Source organism: Rhipicephalus sanguineus, chromosome 11 (assembly GCF_013339695.2).
Source record: "Rhipicephalus sanguineus isolate Rsan-2018 chromosome 11, BIME_Rsan_1.4, whole genome shotgun sequence".
In the NCBI taxonomy this organism is placed as follows: Eukaryota; Metazoa; Arthropoda; class Arachnida; order Ixodida; family Ixodidae; genus Rhipicephalus; species Rhipicephalus sanguineus.
The window spans coordinates 40,280,823-40,299,387 of record NC_051186.1 but is presented as its reverse complement, the minus strand read 5'-3'; the positions used below and the strand labels follow the sequence as shown (position 1 = coordinate 40,299,387).

General features: G+C 45.6%; 1 protein-coding gene across 1 annotated transcript in view; it reads right to left on the bottom strand.

Moving 5' to 3' along the window:
- Positions 1 to 18,565, bottom strand: part of LOC119374613 (ubiquitin carboxyl-terminal hydrolase 34) — a 152,743-nt gene that overhangs the window by 67,133 nt on the left and 67,045 nt on the right. Inside the window, exons 30-41 of the mRNA XM_049411107.1 lie at positions 16,121 to 16,207; positions 15,211 to 15,405; positions 14,405 to 14,533; positions 13,558 to 13,698; positions 11,189 to 11,344; positions 9,944 to 10,042; positions 8,799 to 8,978; positions 6,128 to 6,317; positions 3,747 to 3,910; positions 3,246 to 3,311; positions 2,487 to 2,633; positions 85 to 219 (exon numbers count right to left, since the gene is read on the bottom strand). Coding sequence (XP_049267064.1) covers positions 85 to 219; positions 2,487 to 2,633; positions 3,246 to 3,311; positions 3,747 to 3,910; positions 6,128 to 6,317; positions 8,799 to 8,978; positions 9,944 to 10,042; positions 11,189 to 11,344; positions 13,558 to 13,698; positions 14,405 to 14,533; positions 15,211 to 15,405; positions 16,121 to 16,207 — 1,689 coding nt within the window. The remainder of the gene's footprint in view (positions 1 to 84; positions 220 to 2,486; positions 2,634 to 3,245; positions 3,312 to 3,746; positions 3,911 to 6,127; positions 6,318 to 8,798; positions 8,979 to 9,943; positions 10,043 to 11,188; positions 11,345 to 13,557; positions 13,699 to 14,404; positions 14,534 to 15,210; positions 15,406 to 16,120; positions 16,208 to 18,565) is intronic.

Genomic DNA, 18,565 nt, shown 5'->3' with positions numbered 1-18,565 from the left:
ATGTATACTTAATTTAAAACCAATCAATCAACCAACAAATCGATCACTCACTCACTCAATCAATCAATCGAAAGTGTCACTCACATAAAGGTTTCGCATGTCGGCCACTTGACACCTCAGAGTGTAGAACTCCTCCAGCGTCCGGCTGATGTGGCTGCAGTCTAGCGAGACAACGTTGTTGGACAGCACTCCGCAGAAGAGGTGCTTCACCAACTCTTTCTGCAAGAAATGAACATCGCCCCCAAATTGAGCAGCTCACCGACATTATCGTTGGCCCAGTGCGGCGCAATTTCGTTTCGGTTAAATAAGTTCGAACTCAGTAGCACATGGAAGCTACCTCGGCAGAGCTGCGTGGCTGGTAATTGTCTTTTTTTTTTTTTTTTTCATTTCAGGGACAGCCATTAAAGGGACTGACAACCGGTTTTTCTCAACCCAGTTTTTTATGGCGTCACAAAAAGCTCACCCTACGTAGCGTTTGTAGCTGCAGCGGTTCATCCCAAAAACACATGGTTATTTTATAAGCAGTATTTTTCGATCTGAAAGCCTCTAAAACTATACGTAGACGTCCTCCAGCATCGCTGTGAAGCAATAGCAATGCTGATAGCCCTCCTCGCCAAACTGTTCATTATGCTCAAGGTTCTGCTTTCACAGGAGTGAATGAAACTGTGGTTAACCTCCTTCATATTGATATTGACAATCATTTTAGAATATAAAAAGCAGGTAGAATAAGTTTTCAGAACGCTGAACATCACATGAAGTCTTTTTACCACCCCGCAAGCGAGGCGCTCGTGGCCTCCGCTATTAGGTCCGGCAAGGCGTTGCCAGAGCTGATTGCGGAGGTCTCGAGGCGCTCTTCGTACTTCTCAAACTTGTTGTTAGGTGCCACTAGGCCCTCAGCTAACAACGTTCGTACTGCCACGAGCATCGGATCATACGTCAAGGTTAGTTGGGTCATGACAAATACAGTAAAAGCTCGTTAATTCGGATTTCTAGGGACCGGAAAAAATGTCCGAATTAACCGAATGTCCGAATTATCGAATGGTCGAAATAAACACAATAAATGCAAGTGTTTTTTCAACATACCTTTACTTTACAAAGTAATCGCGGATGCGTGTCTGTTTTCGAGCAGAAATTCGCGCGGACACAATTTTTCTGAGCTCTTCAAGGTGCTCAGCAGCTCGCATGCTGTCTGCAGTGCCAAAACAAAATTCTTCAAGGACGACGAGGGCCTCCGCGACTTCCCTCACAGTGCGAGGGAGCCCGTGTGGCTCATGGTGTGGCTGCTCCTCTTCAGGCTCTTCGTTCTCGGATTCGTTGCCATGCATCACTTCCTTGACAATTTGCTCATCAGTCAGGCAGCCGGCAGTGGCAACGCCATCATCAATGCCAATATAATCCTCTAGTGTCACTGCATCAGGCATAACACTTCCGAAATCCTGCCCATCGTCGGCACCGTCGTCCGGCGACACTTCGGCATCGCTGGAGTCAGGTACAACAAAGCCACCGTCCCGGAAACAGTTGGCAATGGCATGCGCAGGCGTGTTCTGCCACACATACGCAAGAATGCTAACTGCGCTCAGGAGACTCACGTCGTATTGTTTGCCGACGTCATGGCACAGGAGCAACTTCTTGTCAGCAGAGCCCATTTTTCAGGACGCGCAAAATTTCTACTTTGGTGGTGAAGTCCTTCGCCTCGTACTTGGGCAGCGTCGCCGGCGTTGCCATCGGCGGAAAGTGCATTCACACGAAAAGTCAGCACAAAAGCACCAGCAAAAATCAAGCTAAAGGAGCCATACTGAATCGTTCCTCGATAAAACGACGTTCAACGATGCAGCACACCAACGGGAACAAAGCAATAAAATGGCACCGGCAACAGCTGGCAACAACACACGCAAAGAAAAGGCGTTCAACCAGTCTCAAGTCAAGCCAAGTCGACAATTGATGTCCACGGCGATGCTGCGTTTGAGCTTCACTTTTGTTCCGAATTGTTCTTTTTTCGTTTTCGAGCCTCGCCAGCGGCCCGGAAGTCGCCGAATTATCCGATTTGCGGTCAAATCTGTCCGAAATAACGAGCGCCCAGTCTCATAGAGTGATGCGTGTATTTACAGGGACAAGATGACGTGTCCGAATTAACCGATTTTCCGAATTAACAAGAGTCGTATTAACGAGCTTTTACTGTATGCTCATTTTTCTTTATAATATGTGATATACACTATTCGAATGCAATTCAAAATTATTCGACCAAATCACTATCCACTTCAAATTCACTTTGAACCTAAAGTTTACTATTTGCACATGCCTACTGCTAAGCTTTTTGCTCGCATTGTCACTATGTATTTGTGCATGCCCTCCCACACAATGCATTTCGGGGCCTGTAAGGTACTCTTAAATCAACCTAATTAATAAACGAAAGAGCTTTTTGCATGGGGCAAGGTTTCATTACAGCTGGCCTCTTTAAAGAAAAACGGAACATCTACGCAACATACCAACTGCGGTGTCATCTCTTCCAGCTTGCTGATCAGGTCCGTGAAGAACTCCACCATGTCTTTCTGTTCTCCGGTGTTGAGGGGTTGGTGGTCCATCGTGTATGCCTTACAAAAACTTCGCGGATTGTAGGCCTTTCGCTCACTTTCCTGAAAGTGGTGTGAGAAAAGTGTGAGCACACCAGAGCACACACGTAACGAGTGACAACATGTACACAGTCGGCAAAACCATCCTATACAAAATGCATTACACCCGAGAAATGGGTTCTTAACAATTAATTCGCTGGTTAGTCTGATGCTGTTTTTGAGATAAGTGGTGCACGAGGGGCTAATAGATTTTGTTGCCTATGTAAGCCGTACACACATCACGTCATTACAATGAGTAGCCGTGAACACGCTCGATGTCACCAATCCGTGAAAAGGCAGGGCCACAAAATGTGCGTTACTTGTGGCACGAATAAACAACATATTGAAGGCACAGCGACAACCTACACAGGCACTCACCTCTAAGTCTATTCTTGGGATCGCCAAGGCAACTTATATGTATGCAAAGCTATCAAACCAATCGCAATTCACGCCTAGGGATGATTACCAAGAAACTAATCCTTTCTAGCCGATGCTTCAACAATCGACGTGACTGCCCGTCCCATGACTACCTGTCAGGGGTAGATACACCAACATGGTCACCCTGCAGTATAACGTGCCCGTAAAAAGTAGAAAAACAGATTCTTTTATTATATAAACCCGCGCTTTAGGACTCACCAGAAGATAAGCAAACATCCGCTGCAGTTCCCTTAGTGTCTGGCCATGCTTTCCCTCGGCTATTGTCTGAAAAGGAAAATGGAAACGACTTTCACTCCAACAGGCGAAAATGCACATAAATTCAAAAGATGGAATGCAGGGCAAGTTGGCATAGCTTTGTGGTAATTACAGCCCAATAGACACAGGCAAAAGAAGATAAGGGGATATGACATGGTGGTGACCATCAACTGAGGTTTCTCGGAAGAGAAAACACCCATACACGGCAGTGCATCGTATGGCCACACCTAGACCCTAGGCATACACAGATGCACAATGAAGAACCACCCAGAAAATTCCAAACCTTCATCCCTCAATCTCAGTTGTGAATTCAAGCTGGACAATTTTTTAACTTCTCATGCCCCACAGTGAACCAGTTCAGAGTGGTGCAAACTTGCGCACTTTTTTAACAGTCTCTTTCCTAACGCTAACACATTACAATGACACTAGCTTCAGAACGCTCACCTGTGCAGAGAGAATGGACGCCCGCGCCTGAGGCAGCATGAACAAGTGCTGCATGCAAGACGCCAAGTAACAGGTGGCACCCAAATTGGTCAGGCCGACGTAGCCGCACTCGGACCGGCCGTCCTCGTGGGGCCAGTAGTCCCACGGATAGGGACTGTGTGACTCTGCAAACGGCAGTTAAAAGGGCACTGACATGAAAATTTTCGGTTGAAGTATAGTGACTTCTGGTGCAAAGAAGTCACTTTTGCTGAGTCATTTTTGCTGAGATTAGTCCCCGTCTATGAATGATCTCTCGCAGGAGTTCGTAACACCGGCGCCGGTGGAAGGAACAATCGAGTGCTTGGTGAGGCGGTAGCACCCTCTCTAGCGCGGTGCGGGTGTCAGCCACGTTTCCAATTCAGTGATTATAAGTTAATTACATTCAAACCTCAATATAGCAAACATGAATATAACGAATTATCGGTTATAACGAAGCAAATGAAGAATAGTCTTGTCATAGATACAGTGTTAAAAATAAACATTTATAACGAATTTTCAGATATAACGAAGTTTTTTTCGTGGCAGATGTGACTTTGTTATAATGAGGTTTGAGTGTACTGCAATTACTTCTTGGTTATTACAGTCAAACCTCGTTAATACGTACCCGCTTTAAACGTACTAACGGTTAAAACGTAGTTGCGACGAATCCCCGACCGAGTGCCATAGAGCCCAATGCATTTGCTGACCGCTTAAGCCGTAGTGGTTCGCCATATGCCTACCGGTTAGTGCGTACCCTGCGTACCGTGATAACTTTTTGTGCCATAAAATTTTACTGTGCCGCTCAACTTCCCGACGTCAGAATGTGCCGCCAAAGGTCTTCCGTCTTTTTGAGAAGTGCGCAGATCAGTCGATCCCCGATTCCGACTTCCGCGCAATTGCGGCGACGCCTTTGCGGGTAAGCATCGGGAAAGAACGAAGGCGAGGTGGCGGCCACCGACAAACGCGCCGACATGACTTATCGCCGACAACCTTATCACAATAAGTATCTTCAGCTATCTGCTCGGGCACGCGTGCGGCGCAGCGCTACTTTTTAAGCCTACTGCACGCTTTTATTAGGCGACAACCTGAACGCGCTGGGCCGCCGATCGCTGCCGCTTCGTTGTGCGCGGCCGTCTTCAAGGCTGAAGTTGAATTAATGGCACAAATGCTCGGGCAGGGTCGAAGAACTTCAGCCATGTACCAACTAGCCCGACAGCAAACGCTACTAAGCCGTCATCAGGCGCGCACCGCTCTGTAGAAGCGAAAGCAGATCGCTGTTGCGCAGTTAGCGTTGCGGGTCGTGGGCGCCGAGAAACCTCGCTGCATTGACGCTATCACACTAACGCACGTGTACGATACAGCAAGCGTAGCGCGGTTGTAACCATACTGCACGCTTTTTATTAGGCGACCACCACCCGCGCCTCCGTCCGTTGCCAGGACCGCTAGAGCATCGCGGAGTGCGCATCGCTTGCATGAAGCTCATCATCGCTGCGTTAACCGAACAAGCTACTCGCCGCATCTGTGCACGATCTGGAGCGAAGTGGGTACGAACAACATTCCCATGATAAATGCGCGCGTGTGGCATGGCAAGCGGTGACGGCGTGAGCCGAGTAGGCGACGCGCTGCACGCAACTAGCCGGGAGACGATCGGCTCCACGCGGCCGTACCGCGTTTCACTGGTACTGTGTCAGTTTTCGATTAGTGGCAGATCGCAGTTAGACGCACACACATAAACCGCGGAAATCAGACACTGTCCGTTCTGTCGCTATGTCAGTCACTGCGTTGGCCGCGTATCCTGGACCCTGCAATAGTTTCGAAATGCTCTTCGGCGTCGCCACTACGCGTTATCAGGCAGTCGTGCGAGTGTGCCAGGATCTTTTCCCCACTTTGGCAAAAAGAAAGAAAAGGCTTTGCGGTGGGTACTTTAGGCAATATTTGCTGTGGCACTCTATTTATTTGCTGGCGGCGATGGCGTACGCTAGGAGATGCAAATTTGTACTTGGTGTTTAATGCGTACTACCGTTTAGTGCGTAGTTATGCCGCGTTCCCGGCAGGTACGTATTAACAAGGTTTCACTGTACTGTTAATTATATCATTTTAGACCTTCATCTATTTCAGCCTAGTTTTGAGCATTGCTACCCTTGTTTTAAGCCTGCATTGACCACTTGGTTTTGAACGTGATCAAGCCACATGAAATCTATGGATGGACAACAAGCTGGGCCCCTAAAGTGCTATGCACTTAAAACCCTTCACACATGCAACATGGCATCAAGCTCTGAACGGGAAGCACATGGCCTGTTGTACAGCTTGTGCACAGAATCACATCTTAGACCCCGTCAGACTCCCGGTCGCACGTCACTCACTCGGGCAGTGTTGTTGGAGCAGACGGGCATGGATGAGCCGGAAGTTGTCCTCAGAGCCCCGCACCAGCTCCAAGAGCAGGTCATATGCCGCGGCCCGCACCCCGGATGACTTGCACTTTGGAAGCAGGCGCCTCTGCCCACTCTGGTTGCTGACAGTGAACAGGCAGCCCATTATGCCCAGGGCAAACTCCTGAAACGCCGAGGGAAAAAATTTGGTCGGTCGGTAGCAATGTCGCAGATTAGAGGTCAGCCTGGGTCAAAACTGATCAACTCAATTGCTCAACATTCTCAAGATGTTCTTTAATGACGCTTACCAATGTTGACCAAAGGCTGAAGTCAAACTAGGAACGTATGAGAGACAAAGTACACCAGAATCTTGGTAAATGGAAGTAGCTGCTTAACCCCTTGAGGGTTTTCGCCGTACATGTACGGCAGAAGCTTCCTGGTACCAAAGGGTTCTCGTCGTACATGTACGGCATAGCGTTTATTTTTAAAACGCGCGCCTTTTTTCCATCATTTCTCTCGCTTGGCATGTGCTTCCACACTTCGGGAATACGTGGAATTTTTTTCATGCGCCAATGTCTCTGCGTTGTATTTTTATTTTGCTTCCCAAAACGGCGCGCCGGCTATCGCTTGCCCACCCGCGCGCGTTCGCGGTGCTGCTGGTTTAAAGTGCGCGCCTTTTTCGATCATTTCTCTTGCTTTGCATGTGCTGCCACGCTTCGGGAATACGTGGAATTTTTTTCATGCGCCGAAGTCTCTCCGTTGTTGCTTTTTTTATGCTTCGCAAAACGGCGCGCCGGCTATCGCTTGCGCAACCGAGCGCGCCCGCGGAGTGGTTGGTTTCAAACGCGCGCTTTCTTCGATCATTTCTCTTGCTTGGAATGTGCTGCCACACTGCGGGGATACGTGCAATTTTTTTTAATGCGCCGATGTCTCTCCGTCTTTCTCATTTTTTTTTTTTTTGCTTTCCAAAGCGGCGCGGCGGCGTTCAGTTGCGCATCGGAACGCGCGCACGCGGTGCGGCTGGTTTCGATTTCGTCCTTCGGGTGGTTTCCGCTTCTTGCGCCCGCAAAGCTGATGGCTGTTTGGTTTCTAATCTCTCAAAGGGTGACGGCTTGTTACTCTCTCGTTTATTGCACCCCGAGGCGCGATTACATCTGTTTCCGTGCGGCGCTAAATTACACAAACGACGCCGCCGTGATTGCGTTTCCTGTTTTGGGGTCTCGCAAAAGCTAACTACGTCTTGTTGGCGATTAGGCGAAGGATTACTGGTGATTTTTCAGTCGTTTTGCTTTCCGGACGGGCGCACAACCATAGAGTTTTCTTCCGTGCGCTCACTGAAGCAGTTCGCTTACGCTATGGAAGCGCGCGCCGGTTGCTCTGCTGCCAGTGAGTCGAGCAGCGATTCTTCCGATGCGGACTATTCCCCAAGTGCCGAATCAGAATCTGATTAATTGGATTTCAGTTTCTCAGACAAGGATTTTTTGACGAGTTTAGACTCCGATGATGATCACGGAGCGACATCTGAAAAGCGTGCGCGGCGAGCCATGCTTCAATGACTATCACACGCTGAAAAGTTTTGTGTTAGAGCACGAACATTTTTAACCGGAAAAGTACTCTGGTGCGCTTATTTTTGTATGTCTGTGAGCTACGTTTAATACAATGCATAATTTTTATTTACAAAAAAACAGCTAAGCTTTTCTTTTCAGGGTTTTGCTTGATTTTACTACGAATAAACCATGTGTATGTAACAACAAAAATGATTTTTTGTCACTTTACGGTCACGAAAAAAAATTTTAGACAATTTTTTTCTTAAATAAAATCGTCTGGAGAATTTATTTCAGCAATAAAAAAATTACACATTTTTGGACTGGATTTCGCGAAAAAATTCGACCCTCAATGGGTTAAAAGGGGCCCTGCAACGCTTTTTCAGCATGGTCAGAAAACGCTACCGGCCGGTAGTAGAGTTTTCTGAGAACACGTAAGCCAAACATTATAGCACAGCACGCAGCCTGGAATTTACAATTCTCAAAGTTCGTTAGAAATCGTTCCCTCTTCTTTCTACAAACGTGGCGGGTGAACAGCGGGACGATGTAGTTGGGCTTGACGTCGTTTATGTAGGCGGCGGCAGTGGGTCGTAATACGGGCGGCTTGACTGGTTGGTGAAGCTGATGCGACTCGAGGCTCGCAAACACACTGAAAGCCACGCGTTTGAAGCAAAAAAAAAGTGCTCAAGCTCATGACGCACGTGACATAACTTTTTCCTCAGTCCCAGCCCTCCCTGCTTAGCTTCCAGCACGCTCGTCGGGACAAGAGAATAGAAAAAGCAATTGTAGCGTGCGACAAACCTCTGTAACTCGGCTCGTACTTGACGGATTCTAAAAATTTTTGCGGCGGTCGATTCGTGAGGCTTTAATGAAGCCATTCGGTGGTTACTTAGAAAAGTGCTGCAGGGCCCCTTCAAGCGAATAAACTGCCTCTTATTTGGGCAATGCATCCCTGTCTTCTATGTAGACGAAACTACTGTAGAATGGAACATATCTTTCCGATTCGTTCAGGTGACGTTTAGCAAGGTTCTACTGTAACTACAATGATGCAATATGCAACTTCATATCCCTGCTGGACGAAGACAAAAATAAACAAGAACTGGCTCATGCATTTGACATACCTGACCCTGCTTGCTGAACTTGAACGGGGGGTTGTGCTTAGCAACAGCTGTGGCTAGAGACAGCAGCCCATACAAGCCGTCGTCGTCCTGAGAGCTCTGCAGCGTCCCTTCTCGCACGTCTCTGTTGAAGATGGCCTCAGCGATGCGCGATGCTAAGCTGTCCAGGTCGACAACAGGTTTCTGCAGGAAGCAACACAGGTTATATGCTGACACCCTGCACAGTACTCACTGATTGAAAAGCGAAAATTTAAGCCTAAGTAATGCCCATACCTTTGTTTCCAGCATCTACAGTTTGGGTCACATCGGCATAATTTTGACTCGAACATTTATATCAGAGCCAACATTATCTTTATTGGCCAGATTTGCAGCAACATGATGCGGTTATCATGAGCAATTGCTCATAGGAGTTGTTACACTAAAAAACTTGCGTAGCAATTGGTGTAGTTCTAATTCCTGCATTAAATGCAGCTCCACTACTGTGAAACCTGAGGAACTGCTCCACACGGGCACCTAGCGATTCCCGTTTGTAGAGTTCCCAGTGCTCCATCTACCAAACCGTCGATGACGTCAATGTTTGAGGTAAGCATGTAGGGTTTCACCAGCACAAGTAGAATCTTGATAGGGAGATTCGCACACTTAGTGCGACATGCGTGCTACTTTTTGCTGCGCTTTATTGACTTCTTGCTTGTTACGGCAGGTTGTTCCCCACTTCAAATGTAGCGATGAAGGTGCCGGAGAAGCGCCGGTGGGAGGAGAAATCGTGCGCTTCATGAGGCGGTGGCACCCTTTCTTACACGACGTGGATGTCAGCTGCATGTTTCCGAAGTGTTTTTAACGATCTCAAGTTATCTTGATTGCTTCAAGTTTTTGGTTATTTCTTTTAATTATATTATTTTTTACCTTGTTCATTTATTTTAACCCAGTTTTGAGCATTGCTAGCCTTGTTTTAGGCGTGTATTGACCACTTGATTTTGAGCGTGATCACGCCACATGAGACCTACAGAAGGACAAGGTGGGTACCTAAAGTGCTACACACTTAAAAAAGGATGTGTTTCAATCAGGGAGTACCGTACACTCTCGCTGGTACTTTGGCTCTCGCGTTGCATATAACATTAAAATTTGAAAACAAAGATTTAAAAAATTACCTGGTCCGGCGACACCTCATCTTCCAAGTTGTCTACAAGCTGGCACACCAAAAAGAAGTAGTCTCGGCAACCAGGTCCATAAGGTTCTTTCTCCCCCTCCTAATAAAGAATAATAACAAAGAAAAAAAGGTGGTGGTGGTGGGGGGGGGGCAAGACAGAAATTAGACAATCACATACAGCTAAAGATTAATTTAACCAACTTGATGTCACTTCAGAGTTATTTTAAATAAATTTTGTCAACTGAGTTCTAAAGTCAGTGCCAAGACAACTTGGACAGCCCAGATTTTCGCAAGCATCGGTTGCTGGGAAAAAAATAGTGGAGTGAAATCTCAAGCGGTTTCTTAAGTGTGCATAAATAAATAAAGTTTTATTTATTTGCACGAGGATATTTGAAAAGGTACTTCAAAATAAAAGCCACAGGTGCATATTGACCAGGACAAGTTATAACTGAGATTCATGGTGTGGGAGTGTGCAAATGCAACAAGGTACATATCAGTAGGATCCTACAGTACCCTGAATCCTGAACTATACGCTCAAATCTCATCATAACGAAGTCGCATCTGACACAAAAATAGCTTCGTTATAACCGAAAATTAGTTTAAAGTTTGTATTCTTAACACTGTATCTATGGGAAGAATATTCTTAATTTACTTCATTATAACTGTGACAAGATTCATCAACGTGTGGACATCACGGAATGTCAAGAAGTGTCAAGGGCAGAGCAGTGGGCGCCAAGCAGCTAAAGTCCAAGCAAGCGCGAGCTCGCGTGGCTATCATTGACACTGAAGCTTGCTGGCTAGTTTGCTTCGTCATCCCTACATAACCAATAATTCATTATAACCACATTCATTAAACAGTTGAGCACCTTTATAAAAGACACACACCGGGCAACAGTTCTTGCCCTTCATATGAGCAGTCTCTTATAAGCAGTGTACCATGTTCTCATTTTCTGATCAATCCCTATGTCGATGTAGGCACACTAGTGTCTCTTCTACCCAATACACTGAAACCTCATTATAACAAAGTCACATCTGCCACGAAAATAACTTCGTTATATCCGAAAATTCGTTATAAACATTTTTTTGTAACACTATCTATGACAACACTATTCTTCAATTACTTCATTATAACCGATAATTCGTTATATCCGTGTTCGTTATATTTTTTACAGCTCAAAGTGAAAAGCTCAAGCATTTAATCCCAAGAATAAGTTATACAAGCGACTCCCAAAGACTGCCAGCTCACATCGTGAAGCAACGGTTGCATGCTCTGCGCTGCGGACAGGAAGTCCAGGAGGCTGGCCAGCAGGGGACCTATGTACGCCTGCCCACCGCGGCCGTCCGCATCCACGCCGAGGCAGAGCCGGTACAGGCCGGTGCAGGCCTCACGTCGCACGGCGGGCTGGACGGAAACGGCACCAGAGACGTGTCATCCTTCACGGTCGTCTGAAGCGCTCAATTTGAAAATCAGATTACAAAAGTTCTGTAAACAATGGCATTAGGTTTATCATAAAAGAAGGTAAGGGGTGCTAGCACAGACGCAAGAGAAGAGAACAAGACAACACAAACGTTTTGTTCTCTTCTCCTGTCTCCAGGTTTGCATGCCATACCTTATAGATGAATCCTTACCAACTAGCTTAAGTTTCTGATGCTCTACGTGTGAGGTTACAAGATACAGCATAAGTATAGCTGTAAAAGTGGAGTGAGTACACATGCATGTTGCGAGGCACTAGGCACACAACCTAAACACAAGAAGAAAATCGTAGAAGACTGCAGGATGGAAAGGGCATTGGTTCAACTAGAAAACTATGCCCTAAAATGTTGCACGGCAATAACTTAAACTCGAACACTGAAAAAACATAGCGCAACTTGCCTGACACCCACATACATGTGTGCATGTCAGACGGCCCACTACACACTGCAATGCCTGATCACGATGACCCGATCAACATCGAAGCATCTCAGTGGCTGAGCTATGAGCGTGGCTGCCCCACCCACCAATTGCAGGAGTACTTTTTTACAAGTCCCAAAATTTTACCATGTTGCATGGCCACATCCGAGTGAAGATTGCAGGCCACCACACGTGACGGTCATAACTTGCGATTTCTCGAAGGACTAACCAATATCACCGAACATTTGCAAATACCACCCAGTACCACCCTACAATAGCCAATGCTGGTGTTATGCTAGCAAATACTGTAAGCTTCACACAAACTACACACATTATTCAATGTTAACTTATGCTGCAGGGTATATTTCATCATAGTTATAGTTTTATTAGATTGTTCGCATGTCTTAATTTTAGAGCTGTGCGAATAGCAAAATTTTGGGTGCGAAGCGAATTCGAATAATAAAGATTGAGTGCGAATCGAATCGAATAATTTCGAATAATTTTCGAATATTTCTCAAACATTTTTCGAATAATTCGAATTGAAATTACAGAAAAAATTGCAGAGAATCCCTAAGTATGTTCTTGTGAGATAGCAACATGAAAGTGTTTCTTTTCGCGAGGTTGATGAAGCGCTGGTGGGGTCATATTTCACAGTTGTCTTTCTTATCAAGAATGAGGCAATGAAGAGGCCGAATTGTATTTATGTACATGATTTGGTGCAACGAAAGTGTTTCCAACAACACTTTACACGTGATAGGCAGAGATGCCATTTCCTCAGCCTCTCCTCCTCTTTCAACTTCTGTGGAAGCCCAACTGATGTGGCGGCCAAGGGTGTGCTCCCTTCAAGTCCGGAGTTCCAAATCTGCCTCGTAGACGTCGATATATAAGAACATCTGAAATTTTGGATGCTAAAAAGCTTCGGCGTCCGATTTTTCAGACTTCCTGCCCAAATTTCAGGTCCAAAACAGCATTAATTGAGCCCCCAACTCTGCCACATCTTTCATCTCCATATTGGAACCAGTGTTTTCTTGAGTTAATACATTTGTGACCGTAGCAGAGCTTGAAAGGCAGCTTTGCCGCAATACCGGGGTGTGAGGAGGTGAAGCATATTTAAAATCTAGGGACCACTTCCAATCAGACGTTGGCTGTCTCTTGCCTAAGTTCGACCGTAACGGAGCTTGAAAGGCAGCTTTGCCGCAATACGGGGGTGTGATGAGGTGAAGCATATTGAAAATCTAGGGACCACTTCTAGCCGGACTTTGTCTCTTGGCTAAGTTCGACCGTAACGGAGCTTGAAAGGCAGCTTTGCCGCAATACAAGAGTGTAATGAGGTGAAGCATATTGAAAATCTGAAGGGGTCACTTTCAATCGGACGTTGACTGCATTTGTCTTTGGGAAGTTCGAATAGTTCGAATAGTAAAATTTCAGTGCGAATCGAATCGAATAGCAAACACTATTCGAAAAATATTCGAAATTTCGAATATTCGCACACCCCTACTTAATTTGCATCATAGAGATCTTTTCCTCTAGATTATAGCTCAAAAAATGCTTTTTCTTTCTTTTATTCTGACGCAGAAGTGGCCCCTGGTTCTATATTGGTTATAAAACCAGGTCCTAAAACCCTGGTTTACCTCCCATAAAATCCTTCATATTAAAGAGATAGTGCTGCTAATGCAGGATAAATCCTTCCAAACATAAAAGCAGCTAACTGAATGTGTACATACATCGGGATCGTCCAGCACGAGGCGTCGCAGCCAGTTGTCCAAGCCCTGGCCTGGCGGTGGCTGAAGCAACAGTGGAGGTCCCGGTGGCGGGGGCCGAGAGTGAGCCCACGAAGCCAAGAGCCGCATGACGCATTGCACCACCTGCGACGATTCCTTAACTTCAGCAACATTGGCAACCTTCACGTCAGATTTTTGAAGAAACGTTTCAATTCCACCCTCTTGAAACGCTGCTCGCAGCAATCTGTTCTGTCTGCAGAAAACTCTAAACGCACGTGCCGGGTTTATCAGGAGCTTATTATCCATGTTTATCCTCACTCACTTTTGTACAGCTAATTTTTCCTTCCGAAATTTAGTACAGCGTAGAAGATGGAACACTGGTAATAGGAAGACGCAGAAAACAGCACTGTCCTTTTTTTTTACATTCCTCCTTTTGGACTGTAATAAATTTCCAGTATGCTGTACCAACTCGGCCAAGTAGCAACTTTAGCAACGTTTTTTTTTCACTTTATGGTCGGTAGATCTCTCGGTCAAAATCAAGTAATGTGTGTTGTATTGCGTGCCATGACCTTTGTGAGCACTACTGAGGAATTATTCGCCAAATTTTTGCATAATTTAAGCACATTGTTTTTGAAACCCTAGATTAAGAAAAAAAGGTGCGCAAGATGCTTGAGTAAATGCGCCATGTTTACCAGATCTTCATACCTAAAGAAAGAAAATGTTCTTTTTGTTAAACAATACTTTCTTGGTTTCAGTCAAGATATCTCACAGAGGGGGAAACAAGTTCCTGTTAGATGGGTGCCAAGGACACACACTGATTCAGTATAGATTATGACACAACCCCACTCACCTGAGGCCTACCCCAGAAGCCAGTGCGTAGTTCGTGCGGGTCTCGTAAGAGGGCACCTTCTCCTAGTGCGCCCTGAAGAAGCCGAATGAGACTTAGGGACTCAGCGCTTGAGAGCATCTGAAGCAACACCTGTAAGAGCAAAAAAAAATACAGTCCACATGAAACATGGGCGAGACGGTCTGTCCATTCAACTAGCAAAACCTTATCACACAAGCTTCTAACAGCTACCCATCTGAATGCGCTTGTGAGACTACAATGATTATTATGACAACAGCAAAACAACTATTTGATGACACCAATTTTCGAAGCCAAGTTTACTCTGCCATACAAATTTCCGGAATACAGAGATGGCTCTGAGCAAGTATGAAGCGCTGTAAATGTTGATATTTTATTTCAACATCAAAGCAGATTTTCTCATGGCGAATCTACTGACATCAACACTATTGTGACGTCAGGCTACAGCATCAATTCTGGTGACTTCACGCAGCAGTATGGCTAGCTGCGATGACATGACTTTAGGCACCAAAAGATTTGAAATGGCCGCTTGTGCAGCACCAACGGAGCCACGGAGCGGGGCGGCCGTAGAAACGTCACGATATCATGCGTGAGCACGTGACGAGAAACTCATACCTATCATGACATCAGGGTATTAATTATTCCGGGTGCACTCACGCTTACCAGTACGTTTTCTAGGCTTTTCAGATGTTGGCCTTTCATTTGACGTACAAAAAACAACAACTAAAAATTTTTGTCTGTACCCCTTTGAAACCTCAATTCAGTGACAGATGTAGCAACGGTGAACTTACTGGCCCTAGCCTCGGCACGAACAGTCGATCCGGGTTGGAACGGCGTTGACGCTTGACCTTCTTCCGTGGCTGTTCCAAGATAGCGTCTACGGACAGAGTCTCTTGGCAGGCGTCGGACGTCATGTCCATGCCTCCGCCTTCGACGCTCAGCTGGTATAGGACCCTCAGCAAGCAGGCGAGACAGTCTTCAGCCCACTGCACACGTTGGAAAAAAAGAAAAAATATAAATTTTTTCAAGATTTAATAACAAGACTTGAGTCTCCCCTCTCCCCTCACAGTCTCTTTTTAACACGATAGCGCTAAGAGCTCGTTTTGCAGAAATTCCGGTGTCGGCGGTGGCAGTGGCATCGTCCTTGGTTGTCAGTGAAAAAGCAGCGTTGGCCGTGAGAGAAAATTCGAGGTAGATGCAAACAAAAATAGAAGCTGAAGGGCGTCTGAACTTCGGCCTTTAGTTTTGCTGATTAGTATAGAAGTCACAAACAACCACTAACAGGGACGGTGCCAGGAGGGGGTACAAGGGTGGACGGGGCAGCCACTGCCCCAAAACGTTTGCCTGCCCCCCCTCCCCCACCAAGAGCCAACATAATCAAAACACGACTTGCAGACATTTCCTTCGGAAACAGTCTCCTTCGTTGTCAATACTTATTCACCGCCACAGATTATGCGAATCTAACATGATGTGGAAATCGAGTTTAAGCTTTCTTATGCGTTTTTAAGGAATATTGTTCCTCGTTTAGTAATAAGCACAAGACATTTTTCTTTCTTCAGTAATAGAGCAGCAAAAGCAGGAGGAAAGTGCTGTGGGAGCTGCATGCCAACTGAACAGCTCAACAGTGCGGACATCAGCCACTTGCTAATATAAACTTTGAATCGTACTTCAGTAAATCTAAATGCAATAAGAGCAACTTGCCTCATTCCACTCCTCGCCTTCATGAGGATGCAGCACTCCCGAAGTGAAGATGTCGAAAAGATGCCGCAAGCCCCCGCACTCCACGAACTGAAAGCAAACGAGTGCATATTTTCAGCCAGCTGCAGACTAAAACACAAAATATGAAAGTATGTTTACATACGAGATCATTAACAAACCGATACTTAGAAATTCGAGCATGCAACTAAACAAGGACTACAAGAAGTCGGTGCTTCTCGCACAAGGTCCTCAAGTAACTTTTGTTTAGTTATGTGCTCAAGTAACACGAATCACCAACTTGCCCAATCAGCCACTCAATTAATGAAGTGCATACAAGATTTATAATCAGCAGTTTATGTGTAATTATGCTCTGACAAGTTAAAGCTGATCCTGAGAATGTCTGGCCATACAAAACTTCTCGTGTTGCCTTAAAAATAAAGAACCATTCTGTCACGCTTTTCAGCAAGCTGTCAGTGCAATTTTCCCACTTCCCACCATCTTGTTCGGTTTTCTGAACCCCCTTGATTACACCATAAAATGGCTTAGACTTGCAATTAACGAACTTCCCACAGTAGGCGTCTTTAAATTATATGCGTTTTGTATCTCCTTGCCTGTAATAGCGTCGACACGCTTATTATTGCATATGATTTGTATTCTTCTCAGTTTCTGATTCCCTAATATCTCCTACAAATGTTTTTAGTACCGCTAATACAACTTACACCAACTAGATTACCTTGTTCTGCATTGTTCAGCTGTTCTGTCAAATATTGCCTTCGTGTTGTGATACACTCAAACCTCAATATAATGAACACGGATATAACGAATTATTGGTTATAACGAAGAATAGTCTTGCCATAGATACAGTGTTACAAATATACGTTTATAACAAATTTTTGGATACATTTGGACTTATTTTCGTGTCAGATGCAACTTTGTTATAATGAGGTTTGAGAGTATGTCCTTAATGTTATTTCTTATCCCCTTTTACGTAATGCCTTGCTAAAGGGCCTGAAGGGGGGAGGCTACCATCAGATACCAACTTTTTTGTTTATTGAGATATCTTAATGAAATTTTCAGGATAGACTCATAGCAAAGCATTTGAACTACAAAATTTCATGAAGATATGTTCCCTGGTTCTCAAGTTACGGCAGTTTGTCAGAATAGTGCACATGGTTCTCTTATTCCAGGCCTGGAGAACTTTCAAAGGGTGCTGGAACTGAAATTAACTATGATGATTCCCAGACTGATACCTCAGGGGGGACAGAGCCCTTTTTTTTGAATTTCCTTGCTGAAAAGTTTTAGCAGACCATCAAATTTAGTGTTGGTGATTAGGATATTATCAATCAAATTTTGATTAGCTATCATAAATAACAGACACAATATATTGAAAAAATGGGCTTGTCTCACCCTTTATTCAAGTACATAATAAAAAAAGACTTATGGAAATCCGATCAGTGGTTCCAGAGATATGGCTGAAACAAGCAGCCTCACTAGCCAAAAGTCATTTTAAGAAAACGACGTTTCAAAGTTTTGAGCACATATGTAGTTCTAAAATGATCCTGCAGCGTCACTGGAGGTGTCCTTTGGCACTCTCTTTCTTCGCCGCCTTTCCATCTTCTCTAGTGATCGCTTCTTAGCCTTTTTCATGCGCAGAGAATCTTTCTCGGCTGCCCATTGAATGGCCAGGTGGCCAGGTGTTAGCTCCACTGATGAAGCTAGCTCTTGGGTGGGCCAGTAGCAGCCGGCATTGTATCTTAGAACTGTCTCATGCAGTGCTGTCTCCACAGCAATCAGTGACACACGCTGCTCTTTGGGCATCAGGGACCACAGCACAGAGTGAAAGGCCTCTGATGCATTCTGCGTCTTTGTTCCCAGGCAGTGTTGCAGAAGAGAAGCCTGTGACAGCCTCTCATAAATGGGTAGAAGTGCATCTGCAACATAGCGTGGCAGATTGTATGGATGCTTAAGAGGTTAATCTTGCTGGCATTATGACGACACCAAGAGTCTGCACCCTCTGGGCACAAGTCGTGGTGGGGCTCTCCGTCCGTCGACGTCACGTGGTGGTGCGATGCCATCACTGCCCACTGCATTGCAGCCACATCATCGGAATTGTTCCGTAGGGCCCAGCCGTAATAGTCTGTCAACTTGTCGATGAGGGCCTTTGTCAGCCTGCCCTTCCCTCCCAAAGCCTTGTCACTTTTCTGCACAAGGTTGCGAAGTGCTGTCCCCATCCTCTTCTGCACATGGTTCAAGCATTCCTCTTTTGAAATGGGGACCAGTCCATAAACATTTTCTTGTACAAGGGCAGAGAAGGTGGCACTATCTCCATCAGACACAAGCGTTGTGTAACGGAGGTTGTGCTTCGACAGTGAGCGTGAAAAAAAGATGATAGCTGCCTCAACCTCCATTCTCCCTGATTTAGAGTCAGTGTTTTTCTGGCAGACATGA